This window comes from Heterocephalus glaber, unplaced genomic scaffold (genome assembly GCF_053883595.1).
Source record: "Heterocephalus glaber isolate CG9 unplaced genomic scaffold, H.glaber_assembly_v1.0 deba00001606, whole genome shotgun sequence".
NCBI lineage: Eukaryota > Metazoa > Chordata > Mammalia > Rodentia > Bathyergidae > Heterocephalus > Heterocephalus glaber.
Window position 1 is genome coordinate 6,558,604 of NW_028258377.1, and position 14,616 is coordinate 6,573,219.

Here is a 14,616-nt window from a genome sequence, read left to right on the forward strand (position 1 = left end):
ATATTAAATAAAAAAGGAAAACCTACTAAAGTGAGACTTTTATGTTATTGCTGTTCTTCCTCTCTGTCCTTGAGTGAATGTTAATAGCATCATCTCCTCTGCAGATGTTTGTTAACAATAATTTTGTCATATTTTTAATTTTGATTATCTTTTTTTAAAAAATTAGTGTTTTAAGACTTAGGGAAAATAAATATTTCCAAAAAATGTATTTAGCATTATTTTACATTTATTTTTAATGTAGTAATTGTCTGATAGCTAAAATATTTTATAGCATATGTGAGTAAGACGGCCTATTTTAAGGGAAAAAAATGCCTCCTTTTTCAGATGCTTTGCATGCATACTTCGGGATCTGCGGCCTGTCACTAATGGAAGAAAGTGGGATTTGTAAAGTTCATCCTGCTCTGAATGTAAGCACACGAACTTCTGAACGCCTTCGAGATCTCCATCAGAGCTGGGAAACCAAGGACTCTAAACAAAGCTCAGAGAATGTTCATGTCTCCAAATGACTGACTTTAGATGGGGGTGGGTGGGTGGTAGGGATTTGTAGCGTGACTGTAGCTCAAGGTTAAAAGCCATGTATAATCAAGTGTGCTCTGTTTTTTAAGGGGTAGAGTCTTACAATCAAAGCTTGTACTGATATCACTTGATATGGTCTTGAGCCAGTAACCTTTGTACTAGGTTTCAAGAAAATCTTTGTTGAAGTTTGAACCACAATGGATTCTGTTGTGGTTCAAAAATGTTTATATTGTATTTCTAAGAAGTTCTTTGAGGAAAAAAAAACTATATATGTACGTTATCTTTTTTTAAAACTCTTCAGTACAAATTGTGTTATAAAATGAACACAAATCTTCAGAACAAGTTTACACTTCATATAGCATTGATAATCTTCAGGTGAGCACTTAGAGATCATTTAAAAATTTTGACTGCTGATGGTAAAAATTTGCTTTAATTAATTATGTAGGATTCTTTGAAAACAAATAATCCTATAATTTTTTTAAAGAATAGCTTATTTTGTCTTATTCTCAAGTGTGCCAATTAAACTTGTTTGGCCTATATCAATGAAAGTAATAACTTCATAGTAAGAATAAATAGGCTTAACAAATATGATAATTTTTTAGAGAGATTGTTTTAAGAAAACTGTTATGTAACTTAGGAAGAGGTAATTTAATTGTATGATATTATGAATGAGAATTTTATGGCATATGTGTCTATTGAAACATTGATGGGCTGAATACCAGTTAACTTTGTTTTTTTAATCTCAATCATTTGTTGCTATTTGTGGAGACAGAGGGAAAATGAGTATTATCTAAAAGGAAAGACATTTAGTGTTTTCGTTTATTTTTCTGAGATTTATGATACTATAAATTGTACTTTTATAACTGAGTTATTTTTAGTGATTTGGATTTTTTTCTTCTTTTTAGTTTGTTGCCACCAGTATGTCAGTCGCTGTGATTTCAAACTAGCAGGTTGAGCATCCCTAATACAAAAATCCAAAATCTGAAAAGATCAAAATCCAGACTTTGACACTACAAATGGAAAATTCCACATTTGACCTCATGTGACATGTCACAGTCAAAATATAGGCACACTAAATATATTGTAGAAAATTTCCTTCAGCTGTTTGCTTAAGTAATGAATGAAACATGAATTTATTTTGTATTTAGACCTGGGTCTCATCCACAAGGTATAAGCAGATACTCTAAAATTTGAAGAAATTCCAAAATCTGAAATAGTCCCAACCATTTTAAATAAGGGATACTCAACCTGTAATAATTGTATAATTTTTTTTAATTAAGTAAAAACATTTAAATACAAAAACAGAACCACTCAAGTAAATTTGGTAGTGCAGCTCCATACATGGTCGTTTATATTTTTATATTTCCAGATCAGTGGAAGGGAAATGTAACTCTTTAAAGAGGGTAAGAACTAAGCTTTCACTTTGTTTATTGATTTGTTTTGTTGTCTTAATTCTGTGAACTAGCTAATCATAAAGGAGATGGTATAAAAACTCTTCACTAGTAACCAACTTGTCAATAAATCACATCCATCACATAGTGGCATTCAAAGGTTTTAGCCTGGTACTAAAATTGAGAGGGAAATCTCACTGATGGAGCTGGTTTTCAGTTAGTCTTGGTAATAATCAAAGTTGAATTATTTTACAGATATCAATATAAAAATAAATTATTAATATCACTAGGTATTGTAATGCTTTAAATTTACTTCCTAAATTAGAGGGAAAGTATCCCAAAATAATCATTCTTCCCAAGGAAAATCTAGTATGTATTTAAAAAAATACTTGTTATTGGCATGCTTAGTTTTAAACTTGAATTTGCAAAGTCAACTATTTCTTTTAATTTTTAATTTTAAAAAATGTTAATAGAGCTAGGAGTGAAACCCAGTGGTAGAGTACTTAGCAAGTATGTATGAGGCCCTGGGTTCAATTCCCAGTACCACCAAGAAGAAATGTTTTTTAAAATTGGAAGTAAATCTTCCATACATGGGGAAAAAGTAGGGTTAACAACATATTATCCTTCCACAGGTTATTATATCTGTATCTCAAACTAAGTCATCTTTTAGATACTGAGAGTTAAAAGTAGCATGTGTATAATGACGTTAGGAGTTTATAAAGCCTACGTTATATTTCCTGAGTTAAAATTTGTGATTAGAAGATAAGAAAATAAGAGTAACTATGTTTATGAATGACAGAAAAGAATTCAAGCATACAAGCAATTCATAAAACAAATGTTTTCTGACTCCTTGAGTAGTTTAATAGAGGAATATTAATGATAGGATTAGAATAATTGATATGTTTGAGAAATAAACTTCCTTGAAAAACTTTATGGACCAGTGAATGTCACGTTTCACAGAAATATTTACCAGAAAATGTTAGGCTATTTTGAATTGTGAAAGAAACTATTCTTTTTTCCAAATAGTTATTTAGAAGAAAAATATTTATTAATTAATTATTAGTAATAATCCACATATATACTCTATTCTTTAGCAGTAGTGACATAACAGGAAAAATAATAAGTTCAGAATCTGAAATAATTCTATTCCCTACTCTAACTTCTCCCCTTTCCACTTTGCAGTATTTTTTTTAGAATAGGAAAAGCTGTTATTAACCTATTTATCATCTACAGTGTTTTTAGATTTGACCTATAAATCTGTATTTGGTTTTTGTTAGATTCTTAAAAGTAATCTAGAGTCAAATAGACGGTGCTGACAGTGGTACATAGTTTGATAACGGTTGGATCTGAAAGTAGTGAACATAGATAGAGAAGGAGGTACTTTGGAATCACATAATCTGGGTTTAAATCCCATGTCTGCCAGTTCAGCAGTATAATCTTGGACCCCAGTTTCTGTATTAGGAAAATAGTAAAACAACTCACAAGGTTGATGGAGGATTAAGTGAGATAGTGCGTACAAAACATTTAGCATAGTGCCTAAAATACAGCAAGTTCCTAATTATACTTTCTGTCATAACCCTCAAAGTTATTTTAAAACCTCTTTTCTACAGTAGCGTTCTCAACAGAATTTAAACTCAGGAAGGATGATAGCAGCAGTATAGGTTTTTAATCTACTTATAAAAATACAGAATAACGAGGACAGCCACAAACACTGTCTACAAAACTAGATGATAAAATATGACTCTCAGAATGCAAATAAGTAAGAACAAACCATGGCCGATAGAGTTTCTGTGTCTGTGTGGAAGAAGGAAGAAGGCAGCTGGTTTGTAAAGCCTGCAAATTGTAGAACTGTGATATTGCCCACTGTTTCTCATTGCAAAGTACACTAGGCCAATCGGAACAGATCTGAAAGTGGGAAGGGTTCTATAAAATCCCACCTTCAGGTGAGTGTTTAAGCAATACGATAAGATCTGACGACATACTAGAGCAGTCTGGGTCTTGTACTGTACTATATTCCTCTTGAAATTAATGAGACAGCCCAGCGTTGGGGAGAAGTTGCTACAAGTAGAGTCCAAATTGGACAAGATAGGTGCAACAGGACAAAAGAAAGAAATGGTCAAGATAAATGTTAGGAAGGAAGGCCAATAGACACATAAATGTAGACATGCATAATCATATAAATCACTGAAAAAGAAAAGGTAGCACTAGACCCATGAAGCTAGAAAAGACATCTGAGAGTGTCCACCTTAAAAGCACAGAAAAATTCATCTTCACTTTGAAAAAAAGAGCAGGATTGCAGTCAGTTCATTCAAAGTTAGTCTAAGAAGAAAATAAGTAGCTCAGCACCCCCACAGACAAAGAAAACACACTGGAGAAACATGTCCACAAGCTGGATGAAATCGTAATACTTGAAAAAGCAGTTACAATTGGAAGTTAATAGTAACTTAGTATACTATCAAGAACCTTAAAAACTAGAGTATAAGGGGCTGGGGATTTGGCTCAGTGGTGCCTGATCCTGCCTCACAAGCACAAGGTCCCAAGTTCCATCCCTGGTACTCCACACACACACACACAAAAACTGGAGTATAAAACAAATAACAAAAAAAAAAAAAGAATTCATAGAAAATCAAAACAGTAGAGCCAGTAAATTCAAAAGCTGATTCTTTGGTAGGGTTGGCATGGTGGGAGCTCAGTGAAATAGGCGAACTACCAGCTAACTTATGTAACAACAAAAGGAGGAAGCACAACTAGAAACACTTAAATGACAAGGGGTACATAGCTATAAAACAGTAAATTTTTTTAATGGACTAGTTTGAGATATTTTATATAATTACAATGTTAACTTTTTAAAAATTCAAATTATCAAAATGTAATAGATACAAAAAGTCAAAACAAACCAATTACCATATAAGAAATGAATATTAAAGGACCCCTTACCCCCCAAAAAATCAGACCTACATTGTAAATCTAGCAAATTTTTATGATTAAATAATCCTGACAGGTGTGGTGGTGCACACCTGTGATCTCAGCATTTGGGAGGCTGAGGCAGGAGGATTGCTGTGAGTTTGAGGCCAGCCTAAAGTAACTACATAGCAAGACCCTGTATCAAAAAAAAAGATTAATCCTACTATTCCTCAAAGGACTTCCAAATTCATTTTTTAAAATGAGTGTAATAGCATTGATTGAAAAACCTAACAAAGATTGTACCAAAAGAAATTATAGGCCTGTCAAAAAAGTTTTAATGATTTATTACCAAATAATCCAACAGCACTTTCAAAAGGTAATAAATCATGACAAATTGAGTTTATTATAGGAATGCAAGGATAATTTGATATTAGGTGATCTTCATATTCATATTAAAAGTTTTAAAGTAAATGATTATTTGACTCGTTAAATATACTCAAGAAGAAATTAACTCATTAACATTGTACCTCTGCCTACAGACCAGCATCTTAGTATTGAAACATAAGAGGCTTTTCAGCTAAGTCAGAAACAACATAAGCCTACTGTGTCCTCTGCTGTTTAACATTGTGTGGGGAATTTTAGCCAAGGAAATTAGACAAAGACAGGAATTAAGAAAAAAATAAAACTATCTGCAGATATGACTATATATCTAGAAAGCCCAGAGGAATTTCTTGAAAAACTATAAAAGAACTTAGTAAAGTATCAGTTGAATACAGTTGATACAAATCAGTAGCCATCCCCAAACATCAGTACATATTCTGATTCCATTTAGATGAAATACAGTACTCTATAGGCAGAGTTCATGTATGCTATCAGAAATCATCCTCTTTTGTTCATCTCCTCCCTTCCCAAAGGCAAGTGCTATTATGCCTTAATTCATCATTGATTGGTTTTGCCTACTTTTTAACTTTCCATAAGTGTATATTGTATACATTTTTTAACCTAGCTTCTTTGGTTCTGGAAAACAATACAAGGGGACTCTGGTGCTGGTAATGTTCTGTTTCATGATCCAGGTGCTGGTTACATAGGTGCATTCATTTTATGAATATTTATCAAGCTGTACACTTGATTTGTGCACTCTTCTATAATTACACTTCAATAAAAAATATTTAGTAAAAAATTAAAAGACTTTATGTATACAAACCTAAAGTAGTTAAAAGATACACTTCAAGAGAAGACCCCTTTGTGATTGTAAAAAAATAAAGTTAAGGTATAAACTTACTAAGACATGTCTAAAGCTTATATGAGAAAATATTTTTTTAAAAGAATAAAACTCTTCAAAGAAAAATAGGCACAAACAAGTGAAAATATATACTCTGTTCAAAACTTGATTTTCTCCTTAGGTTAATTTGTAAATTTAATGCCATCCCAATAAATATTGTTTGTTTTCATTTGAGAGAAAGAATATCCATGAAAACAGAAATGAATGAGAGGGGACCAGCCCTGCCATACATTAAAACATATTCTAAATCTTCCTTAGCAACAGCTATTAGAATTTAAAATGTATACTTTGTCCCAACCAATTCCATAGCTACAAATTTAACTTATATATGCAAATAGGCAATGATAAAGTTTCAAGGATCTTAAAATAGTTTTGTAAATTGTGAAAAAGACATTGATAAATTGATGAATGAATTAAAAGTTTGATGTTAGTACATAATAGGCAGTCCAGTGGAACAGAAAAATTCCAGCAGTAGTCTCAGTGGCATATTAAAGTACAATAAAGGCAACAGCTTAAATCAGTGAAAAAATTAACTTTTTACTAAGTGCTACTGGAATGACACTGCTTATTCAGATATTTACATATTTTTAAACATGTACAACTTCATTTACTTTGAATCTTTGGCTTTTATACTGAATATTTTATAATTTACAAAAAGAAAGTGATAGTCCTTTCCTATCCCTACCCCCAGCCTGTACATCCTGACCTAGTGGTGACTACCACTATTGCATAAAATGTATCTTTAAATAACTATATTTGTGCATTACTCATCCCAGTACCTTGTATATACTTACAGAAGTACATATATGTACTTATGCATACTACATAAAGATCTAAGATATTATGTATTCTGTAAGATAATGAACAATATATTAGGAATACCTTTCAAAGTCCATACTTTTTAACAGTTATTAAGACAGTAATAACAGTAACACACTACAAAAGTGTATCCTCAGTGCCTTTTCACATTTACAAGTATTTTGCTGTAAGAGCCTCGAAAATGTGTCATTGCCTATTTGTGTTTGTGCAAAATTTATAAATAGGAATTGTCAGGCAAAAAAAGTGTACATAGCTTCTGATAAAGTGCTTTTTAAGAAAGTCATACTAGGGCACCTGGATACTGAGATTTTAAGTATGATCATTAAGTAGACTTTTGATAATAAAACACCATCTACTTGTAACAATTGTAGCATTGGAAAAGACTAGTGGCTGGTTCCTCAGTGTTCATGTACAACTTTTAAATATGAGCCACAAATACGTAATGACTCAGGATCTGTGCATGTGTGTGTATACATGTGTATACACATACATACATCATTCATAACAGTGTTGCAGCTCAAGTGCACATTTTCTGTCTCCAAGACAAGGTTCTTTTCATGCCACACCATTTCTTTGACCAAGGTATTCCCTCATCCTGTTGCCCTCTTTTCACATTTTTCCTGTGTCTAGTTCTACTAACTTTTCCTATGGTTAGTTCTAACTTTTCATTAAACCCCTAACTACAGTTAAAGTTGGTTGCCATTAAAAGTGTGTGGAATTTCCTGAACTGATTGATAATATACTGCTGTCATCTCAGATGCTTCATTTCAGAGCCTGGTGAGAGGTATGTTTGCAAATTCTTGTGGGTGTATAAATATTTCAAAATATCTTTTTAAAAAAATTGTACATGGGGGCCCTGGGATTTAGTTCTGGTTCCACAGCCTGCCTCGCAAGCACAAGGTCCTGAGTTCGATCTCCAGTACCAAAAAAAAAAAATTGTACATGAGCTGTGGACAGAGTTCAATAGTAAAGCTTGTGCTTAGCATCCAAAGGACCTGGATTTGAACCCCAGCTCCCCAAACATACAAAATGTATGTGGAAACATGAAAGGTTCATAAGATTCACTAGAGAAACTGAAGTGAAAGTAAAAGAAATTACAAGCTTAAGGTCAGCACAAATTTCTTTGTATTCAATCCTACTTGAGGAAGTCGGGAGTTTGGTAGAGCTTTATGATGTCTCTAAGGAGTGAAAGAAAGTAATTACTAACCTATTTGATAAAATACATAGGAGTTAGCATCCTAGAATTTTTGGGGTACATTTTAGATATACATAGTGATGACATTCCTCATGGGGAATTTGTACCTGTACATGATATATCTTGCTTCTTTTTCTCTCATTCCCCTCCCCTCCCTTCAACCCCTCTTCCCTTCCTTATTTACAAAAGCTTTGTTTCCGTTTTTTTCCTTCTCATTTTTTCTTGTCCCTTTCTTTCCTCCTCACCCATGCCTTGTTCCCTTTCTCATTTGAACATTTTCTTCCCATTTCTCAACATACATATTTTGGTCCTATTTACACTTTTGGTTTCTCACACCAGAAAAAATAATGTATTTAAACATGTGTGTCTGATTTATTTCACTTAAGAGTATGGTCTCAAGGTGCATCCATTTAGCTAGAAATAGCTCAAGTTTATCCTCCTTTATAGTAGACTACTCTGTTGTAAAACAAACAAACAAACAAAAAAACCCCCACATCTCCTTTATTCATTGGTTGATAGGCATTGAGGCTATTTCTAAGATTTAGCTGTTACAAACTGCTGATGTAAACATGCTATAAGCATATATTGCTATGGTATGATGCTTTTAATTCTTTCAAAAAGATATTAAGGGGAATAGCTGAGTCAAATGGTACCTCTAGTTAGGTTTTTGAGAAGTCTCCACACTGATTTCCACAGTGGTTGCACCAGTCTACACTCCCACAACAATGGAGGAGGGTTTCTTTTTCTCTACGGCCCTGTCAGCATTTGTTACTGGATGATTTCTTGATAATAACCATTCTTTCTGGAGTAAGATGGAATCTCGGCATTATTTTAATCTGCATCTCTCGGATGACTAGTGATGTAGAACATTTTTTCATATATTTATTTGCCATTTCTACTTTTTCATCTGAGAAGTGTCTGTTCATTTCAGGTGCCTGGTTTTTTGTTTTTGTTTTTTTCTGGTACTGGGGATCAAACTCAGGACTTGTGCTTGCCAGGCAGGTGTGGTACCACTGAGCTACATCCCCAGCCCTCAAAAGCCCATTTTTTAATTGGGTCCTTAAATTTGAGTGGTCTAATTTTTTTGAGTTTTTTATATATTCTAGATACTAGTCTCTTGTCTGAGGAACAGCTGGCAAAAATATTTCCCTTCACTATGTTGTCTCTTTACTCTGTTAGTGAGTTTTTTTGTTTGTTTGTTTTGTTTTGTTTTATGTCCAAAAGCTTTTTAATAAGATGAGATCCCAGTTGTTGATTCTTTGTGATATTTCCTGTGTGATTGGGTTTTTGTTCATAAAGTCTTTGCCTACACGAATAACTTCAAGAATTCTACCAACTCTGTCATTCAGCAGATTCAGTGTTTCTGTTATAATATTTAGATCTTTCATCAATTTTGATTTTAGTTTAGAGCATGGTAAAAGATATGGGTCTAATTTTAGTCTTCAGCATGTGGAAAGCCAGTTTTTCCAGGACTGTTTATTAAAGAGGTTATCTTTCTTCCAGTGAAGATGTTTGGCTCCTTTGTCAAAGTAAGTTGGTTGAGTGTGTCTGGTGTTGTTTTGACATCTTCTAATCTGCTCCATTGACCCTTGGGTCTTTTTATTACTTATTCTTATTCTTATTATGTTTGCCAGTACCATGCTGTTTTTATCACAGTAGCTTTGTAGTATAATTTAAAGTCAGGGATTGTGATTCCCCCCTGCCTTGCCTTTGTTGCCCAGAATTGCTTTTGCTATTCTAGGTCTCTTTTGGTTTCAAATGAATTTTAGGATTCTTTTCTCCAGTTTTGCAAGGTATGCTATTGCTATTTTGATTGGAATTGTGTGAAATCTGTGTAATAGTTTTGGAAGTATGGCCGTTCTGACTATCCAAGAACAAGGGATATCTTTCCATTTTCTGATATACTCTTCAGTTTCCTTTTTCCTGAGTACTGCAGTTTCAACATAAAGGTCCTTTCCCTTGTTTCTTTTGCAACCATGTGGACACCATGAGCTGTTGCTACTTGGTGATGCCCCTCTGCCATGTGCCACTCTGCCTTGGAGCTAGCCAATTGTGGACTGAGGCATCTATAAACTGTGAGCAAGATGGGTCCTTTCCCCTTTAGATTTGAGTGTCGGATATTTTGTCTCAGGAATGAGAGAAAAGTAACTAAGACAGTATTCTTACTATTTTATTGATGTGTCTTTTAGTACAAAGTAATGGTGTTCGTTTTGGGGACTTGTACGTACATATAACCTAAATTGATCACTTTCAATACCTTTGCCCCACCCATCTCCCCTTTCCCTCAATTCTCTTCAAATCCAAGAACTGACAGAATCTATCTATTGTCTATCTTCTGTCTGTTGTCTTTTTTTGTCTTTTTATCTATTGTCAACTTATCTATCATCTATCATCTACTATATTTTAAGTTTTTCACATAAGAGAAACCAAGAAATATTTAACTTTCTGTGTCTGATACACTTCAGTTAGCATGATAGTCTCAATTTTCATTATTTTCCTGCAAATGACATAATTTCATTCTTCTCTATGGCTGAATAATTGTGTATATATACCACATTCTCTTTATCCATTCATCTGTTGATGAACATTGATTGGGCTGTTTGCAGATTTTAGCTACTGTGAGCTGCTCTAAACTAAATGTGTACAGGTCTAATTTCAGGAATAAACAGCTGAGTCAAATGAAGTTTCAACTTTTAGTTTTGGAGAAATCTTCATACTGATTTCCATAGTATACTCCTTACTTTCCCATCAACAGTGTAGGAGAGTTTCCTTTTACCCACACCCACATCAGCATTTGGTGCTTTTTGTGTTCTTGATGATAGCCATTTTGACTGAGTTAAGATGAAATCACAGAGCTGTTTTGATTTGTTATTTCCTTAATGGCTAAACATGTTGAACATTATTTCATGTACATATTGGCCCTTTAGACTTCTTCCTCTAAAAAGTGACTATTCAATTCACTTGCCCATTGTTTGATTCAGTCATTAGTTCTAAGGATGAGTGGCAATTTTTTTTAAAAAAAAACTGTTATTAGTACATCTTTGCAGTACATAATGTTTCCATTCCTGCTCTGGACTTGGTACATGTACATAACACATTTTAATTCCCATTTCATTTTTTTTCTTTTTCTCCTTCCCCCTGCATCTCTTGGTCCTGTTATCATTTGAGAAAGATCTATTTCCCTACTTTCTGCTATCTATATTTTATTTTGCTCTTATTTATAATTTGAGTTTCTCATACAAGACAGCTCATGCAATATTTAAGTTCATGTGTCTGATTTATTTCACTTGCCATTATAGTCTCAAGGTGCATCCTTTTTCTTACAAATGACTCACGTTTATCTTTCTTTATGGCAGAGTAGGACTCCATTGCTGGTAAATACTACATTTTCTTTCTCCATTCAACTGTTGATAACATATATGCTGCTTCCAACTCTCAGCTGCTGTGAATTGTGCTGCTATAAATGTGTATGCGTGTATCATTGTAATATAATGTCTTTAACTCTTCCAGAAATATGCCTAGAAGGGAAATAGCTGGGTCAAATGGAATTTCTAGCTTTAGTTTTCTAGGCATCTCCGTCTTTGTTTTGGTTATATTTCTCATTTTGGAGACAGGGTGCCTGACACCCAAAGTTGAGGGGGAAAGGGTTTGTTTGGCTCTCAGTTTCTGGTGGTTTCAGTCCATGCGGCTGGTTCCCGGGCGGTGTGGCATGGCAGATAGACATCACAAAGAAACAGTTCTTGGTTGACAAAAGGTAGCAAAGCAACAAGGGACCTTAACAGCATCTTTCTGTCCCTTTTATCTGATCCAGACTACTTAGGAAGGATAATACTCACCCTCATAATCCTAGTACCCTTGAACCTAGCATTGCACCATCAATCAATTCCAGCATCACAAACTAGATCCAGCCTCCTCTGGAAAAATCTCACCTAGGACTGCATGAGGGTTTGAGGGGGACATCTAAACACAAGCTATAACAATCCTGACTTCCATAGTGGTTATACTAGTTTACATTCCCACTAACAATGTAAAAGGATTCTTTTCCCCCCTCAGTCCCACCAGCATTTGTAAATTATGTATTCTACATGCTAAACCATTATCAGAAGAATAAGTAGCAACATTTTTTCCATTATGTAGCATGTCCCTTTATTCTTGTTTTCTTTGCTGTACTTTTTAATTTTTTCTTATTCTTGATATTATTTCCTGTGTGATTGGAGTTCTACTTAGGAAGTCTTTGCCTTTGCCTATATCTACAACAGTTTTTCATATTTTATGGTTTAGATCTATAATGTTCCCCCAAATTCTAATGTGTATGGATGGTGATTCAGTTATGGGGGTGCTATACTCATCATTCATCCACTAAGGAGTTCAGTCACTGAATGTGCTGTTAGCAGGTGGCACCAGGTCACAAGAATCAAGTCACTGGGGATGTGACATAGAAAACTATTAACTAAACACCCTGGCTCTTGCTTTCTTTTTATGCTTCTTGCCTACCGTGACATAAGCAGCTTTTCTCCACCAGAAACTTCCAGTATGTTATTTATTCCCTAGAACTGGCTGAAGCTACCTGAATGAGAAAGTGTATGGATCTGTATCTGAGGTACAGATATTGGTACCAGAATTGGGGTCATTGCCATGACTATGCCTGACCATGTAGTTCAGAAGCTTTTGAAAAGGCCTTGAGGAGGAGTTTGGAAATGTTTGGAGACGCCAGCTAGAGAAACCGTAGAATTTTTTAAGCCTATCTTGGTGAGAGATTCTACTCAAGGTTCAGAAGATGAGAATGCTAGGGCTGGGGATTTAGCTCAGTGGTTTCATTGCCTGCTGCGCAAGCGCAAGGACCCAAGTTCAATCCCCAGTACCCAAAAAAAAAGCAGAAGATGAGAATGCTGAAAGAATGAGGATAATAGAAGCCAGGTTCAAGAAGTTTCAATTGGAAGAAGGACTCCACTGACAGATGGAGCAAACACTGTATGCTTTGTTCTCATACAGAAAATCCGTCTGCATTTTGCCCATATCCTGAGACTTTGCAGGAGACTGAAATGAATGGTGGTGAACTAATTTGGAGGAGGAAATTTCTGGGAATCCCAATATTTAAACTGTAGCATGCATATTTCAAGTATCTTTCATCCAGAGTCTCAGAATGAAGAGCAAAAGAACCATTTAATGAGTTTTTAGTTTTGCCAGAAAGGAAGTGCCTCCAAAGTTGAAGCAAAGAAGTGTTTGGTTACTGAAACATTGGCATTAAAAGGAAGCCACGTATTTTGCATCAGTATAAGAAAATGCCCTGAGAAAAACTCGTAAATCAGCAAGACCCCATCCTTTGCATGGTTAAATGTGTAGAAGTGAAAAACTTTGCTTTCAGGAGAGACCCAAGGACCCCAGCTCATTTGGGGCCAACTAGAAAAGCATCTCAGAGTTCAGTCACCTAGGCACCCAGAGGCTGCTGCACCATGGTCAAAAAGAGCCTACCTACTGCTACTGAAGTCCTTGGTGTCATCCATGTAGTGCTGGTTTTTAAGGCATGCAGAATGGAAGAATTTAGGAATGGGAAGGCTTTTGCCTAGATGATACAAGAAGACCCAGGAGGCCAGATAGTGTGCCCTTTGTAGGGTATGTGTGAAGCCAAAAGTGCAGTGCAAAACCCAGGGAATTGGAAATATCAGGAATGTGGTGGATCTTCTGCTGAGTAAAGCTACAGGCATTGAGCAAAGCTACTTCAAAAGAGAAGCCATGAACACTGTAAACAGCAGCAAGTGCCATAGAAGCCGTAATGCCCAAGCCCTTTGGAATTCACATCTTTTCATAACTTGCTCTAAGTGCTGGGCATGGAACTACTGTATTCATTGTTTTCCCTTGTAGGTTTTGGTTTGGTTTGGCCTGATTTCTTTCTATGACTGTATTCATATTGGAATAGAAATGTTTACCCTATGATATTGTGTGTTAAAAGTGTGTAACTTTCCTTTTGATTTTTAAAGAGGCTCAAAACTCAGTTTTCCTTGAGTCTCAGAAGAGACTGGACTTGGACTTTTCAACAATGTTAGAACTGTTAAAACTTTGACAACTTTTAGAGATGGACTAAATACACCTTGTATTAGGAGATGGACATAAGTCTTTTGGGGGTGCACAGCATAATGTTATGGTTTAGATCTACAATGTGCCCCAAAACTCATATGTATGGAAAGTAGTTCAACCATGAGAGTTTTATACTCATTAATGTGCTTGTTGGAAAAATGGGTCACTGGGGGCATGGCCTGGAAGGGTATGTCTTCCTGACCAGCAATTCCCTTTTCTTTCCTGGCCACCATAATGTGACCTTTTTCCATAAAACCCTTCCTCCATGCTGTTTTTGTTTGTTTGTTTTTTCTTGAAGCCCATTGACCATACATGGACTGAGACCTCTGATGATGTAAGTAAAAATAAACTGTCCTTGCTTAAAAAAAAAAACAAAAAAAAGGTCTTTTACTTCCTTCATTACATTGATTCCTAAGTATTTCAATCTTCTTGAT

General features: G+C 34.9%; 1 protein-coding gene across 4 annotated transcripts in view; it reads left to right on the plus strand.

Annotated features, from left to right (window-relative positions):
* Pggt1b (protein geranylgeranyltransferase type I subunit beta) overlaps positions 1 to 4,640 on the plus strand; it is a 70,433-nt gene extending 65,793 nt beyond the window's left edge. For all 4 annotated transcript variants that reach the window (XM_087194698.1, XM_004836179.3, XM_021238332.2 and 1 more), the window contains one exon: positions 325 to 4,640. In XM_087194698.1, coding sequence (XP_087050824.1) covers positions 325 to 506 — 182 coding nt within the window. In that variant the 3' untranslated portion in view covers positions 507 to 4,640. The remainder of the gene's footprint in view (positions 1 to 324) is intronic.
* The last annotated feature ends 9,976 nt before the right edge of the window (positions 4,641 to 14,616 follow it).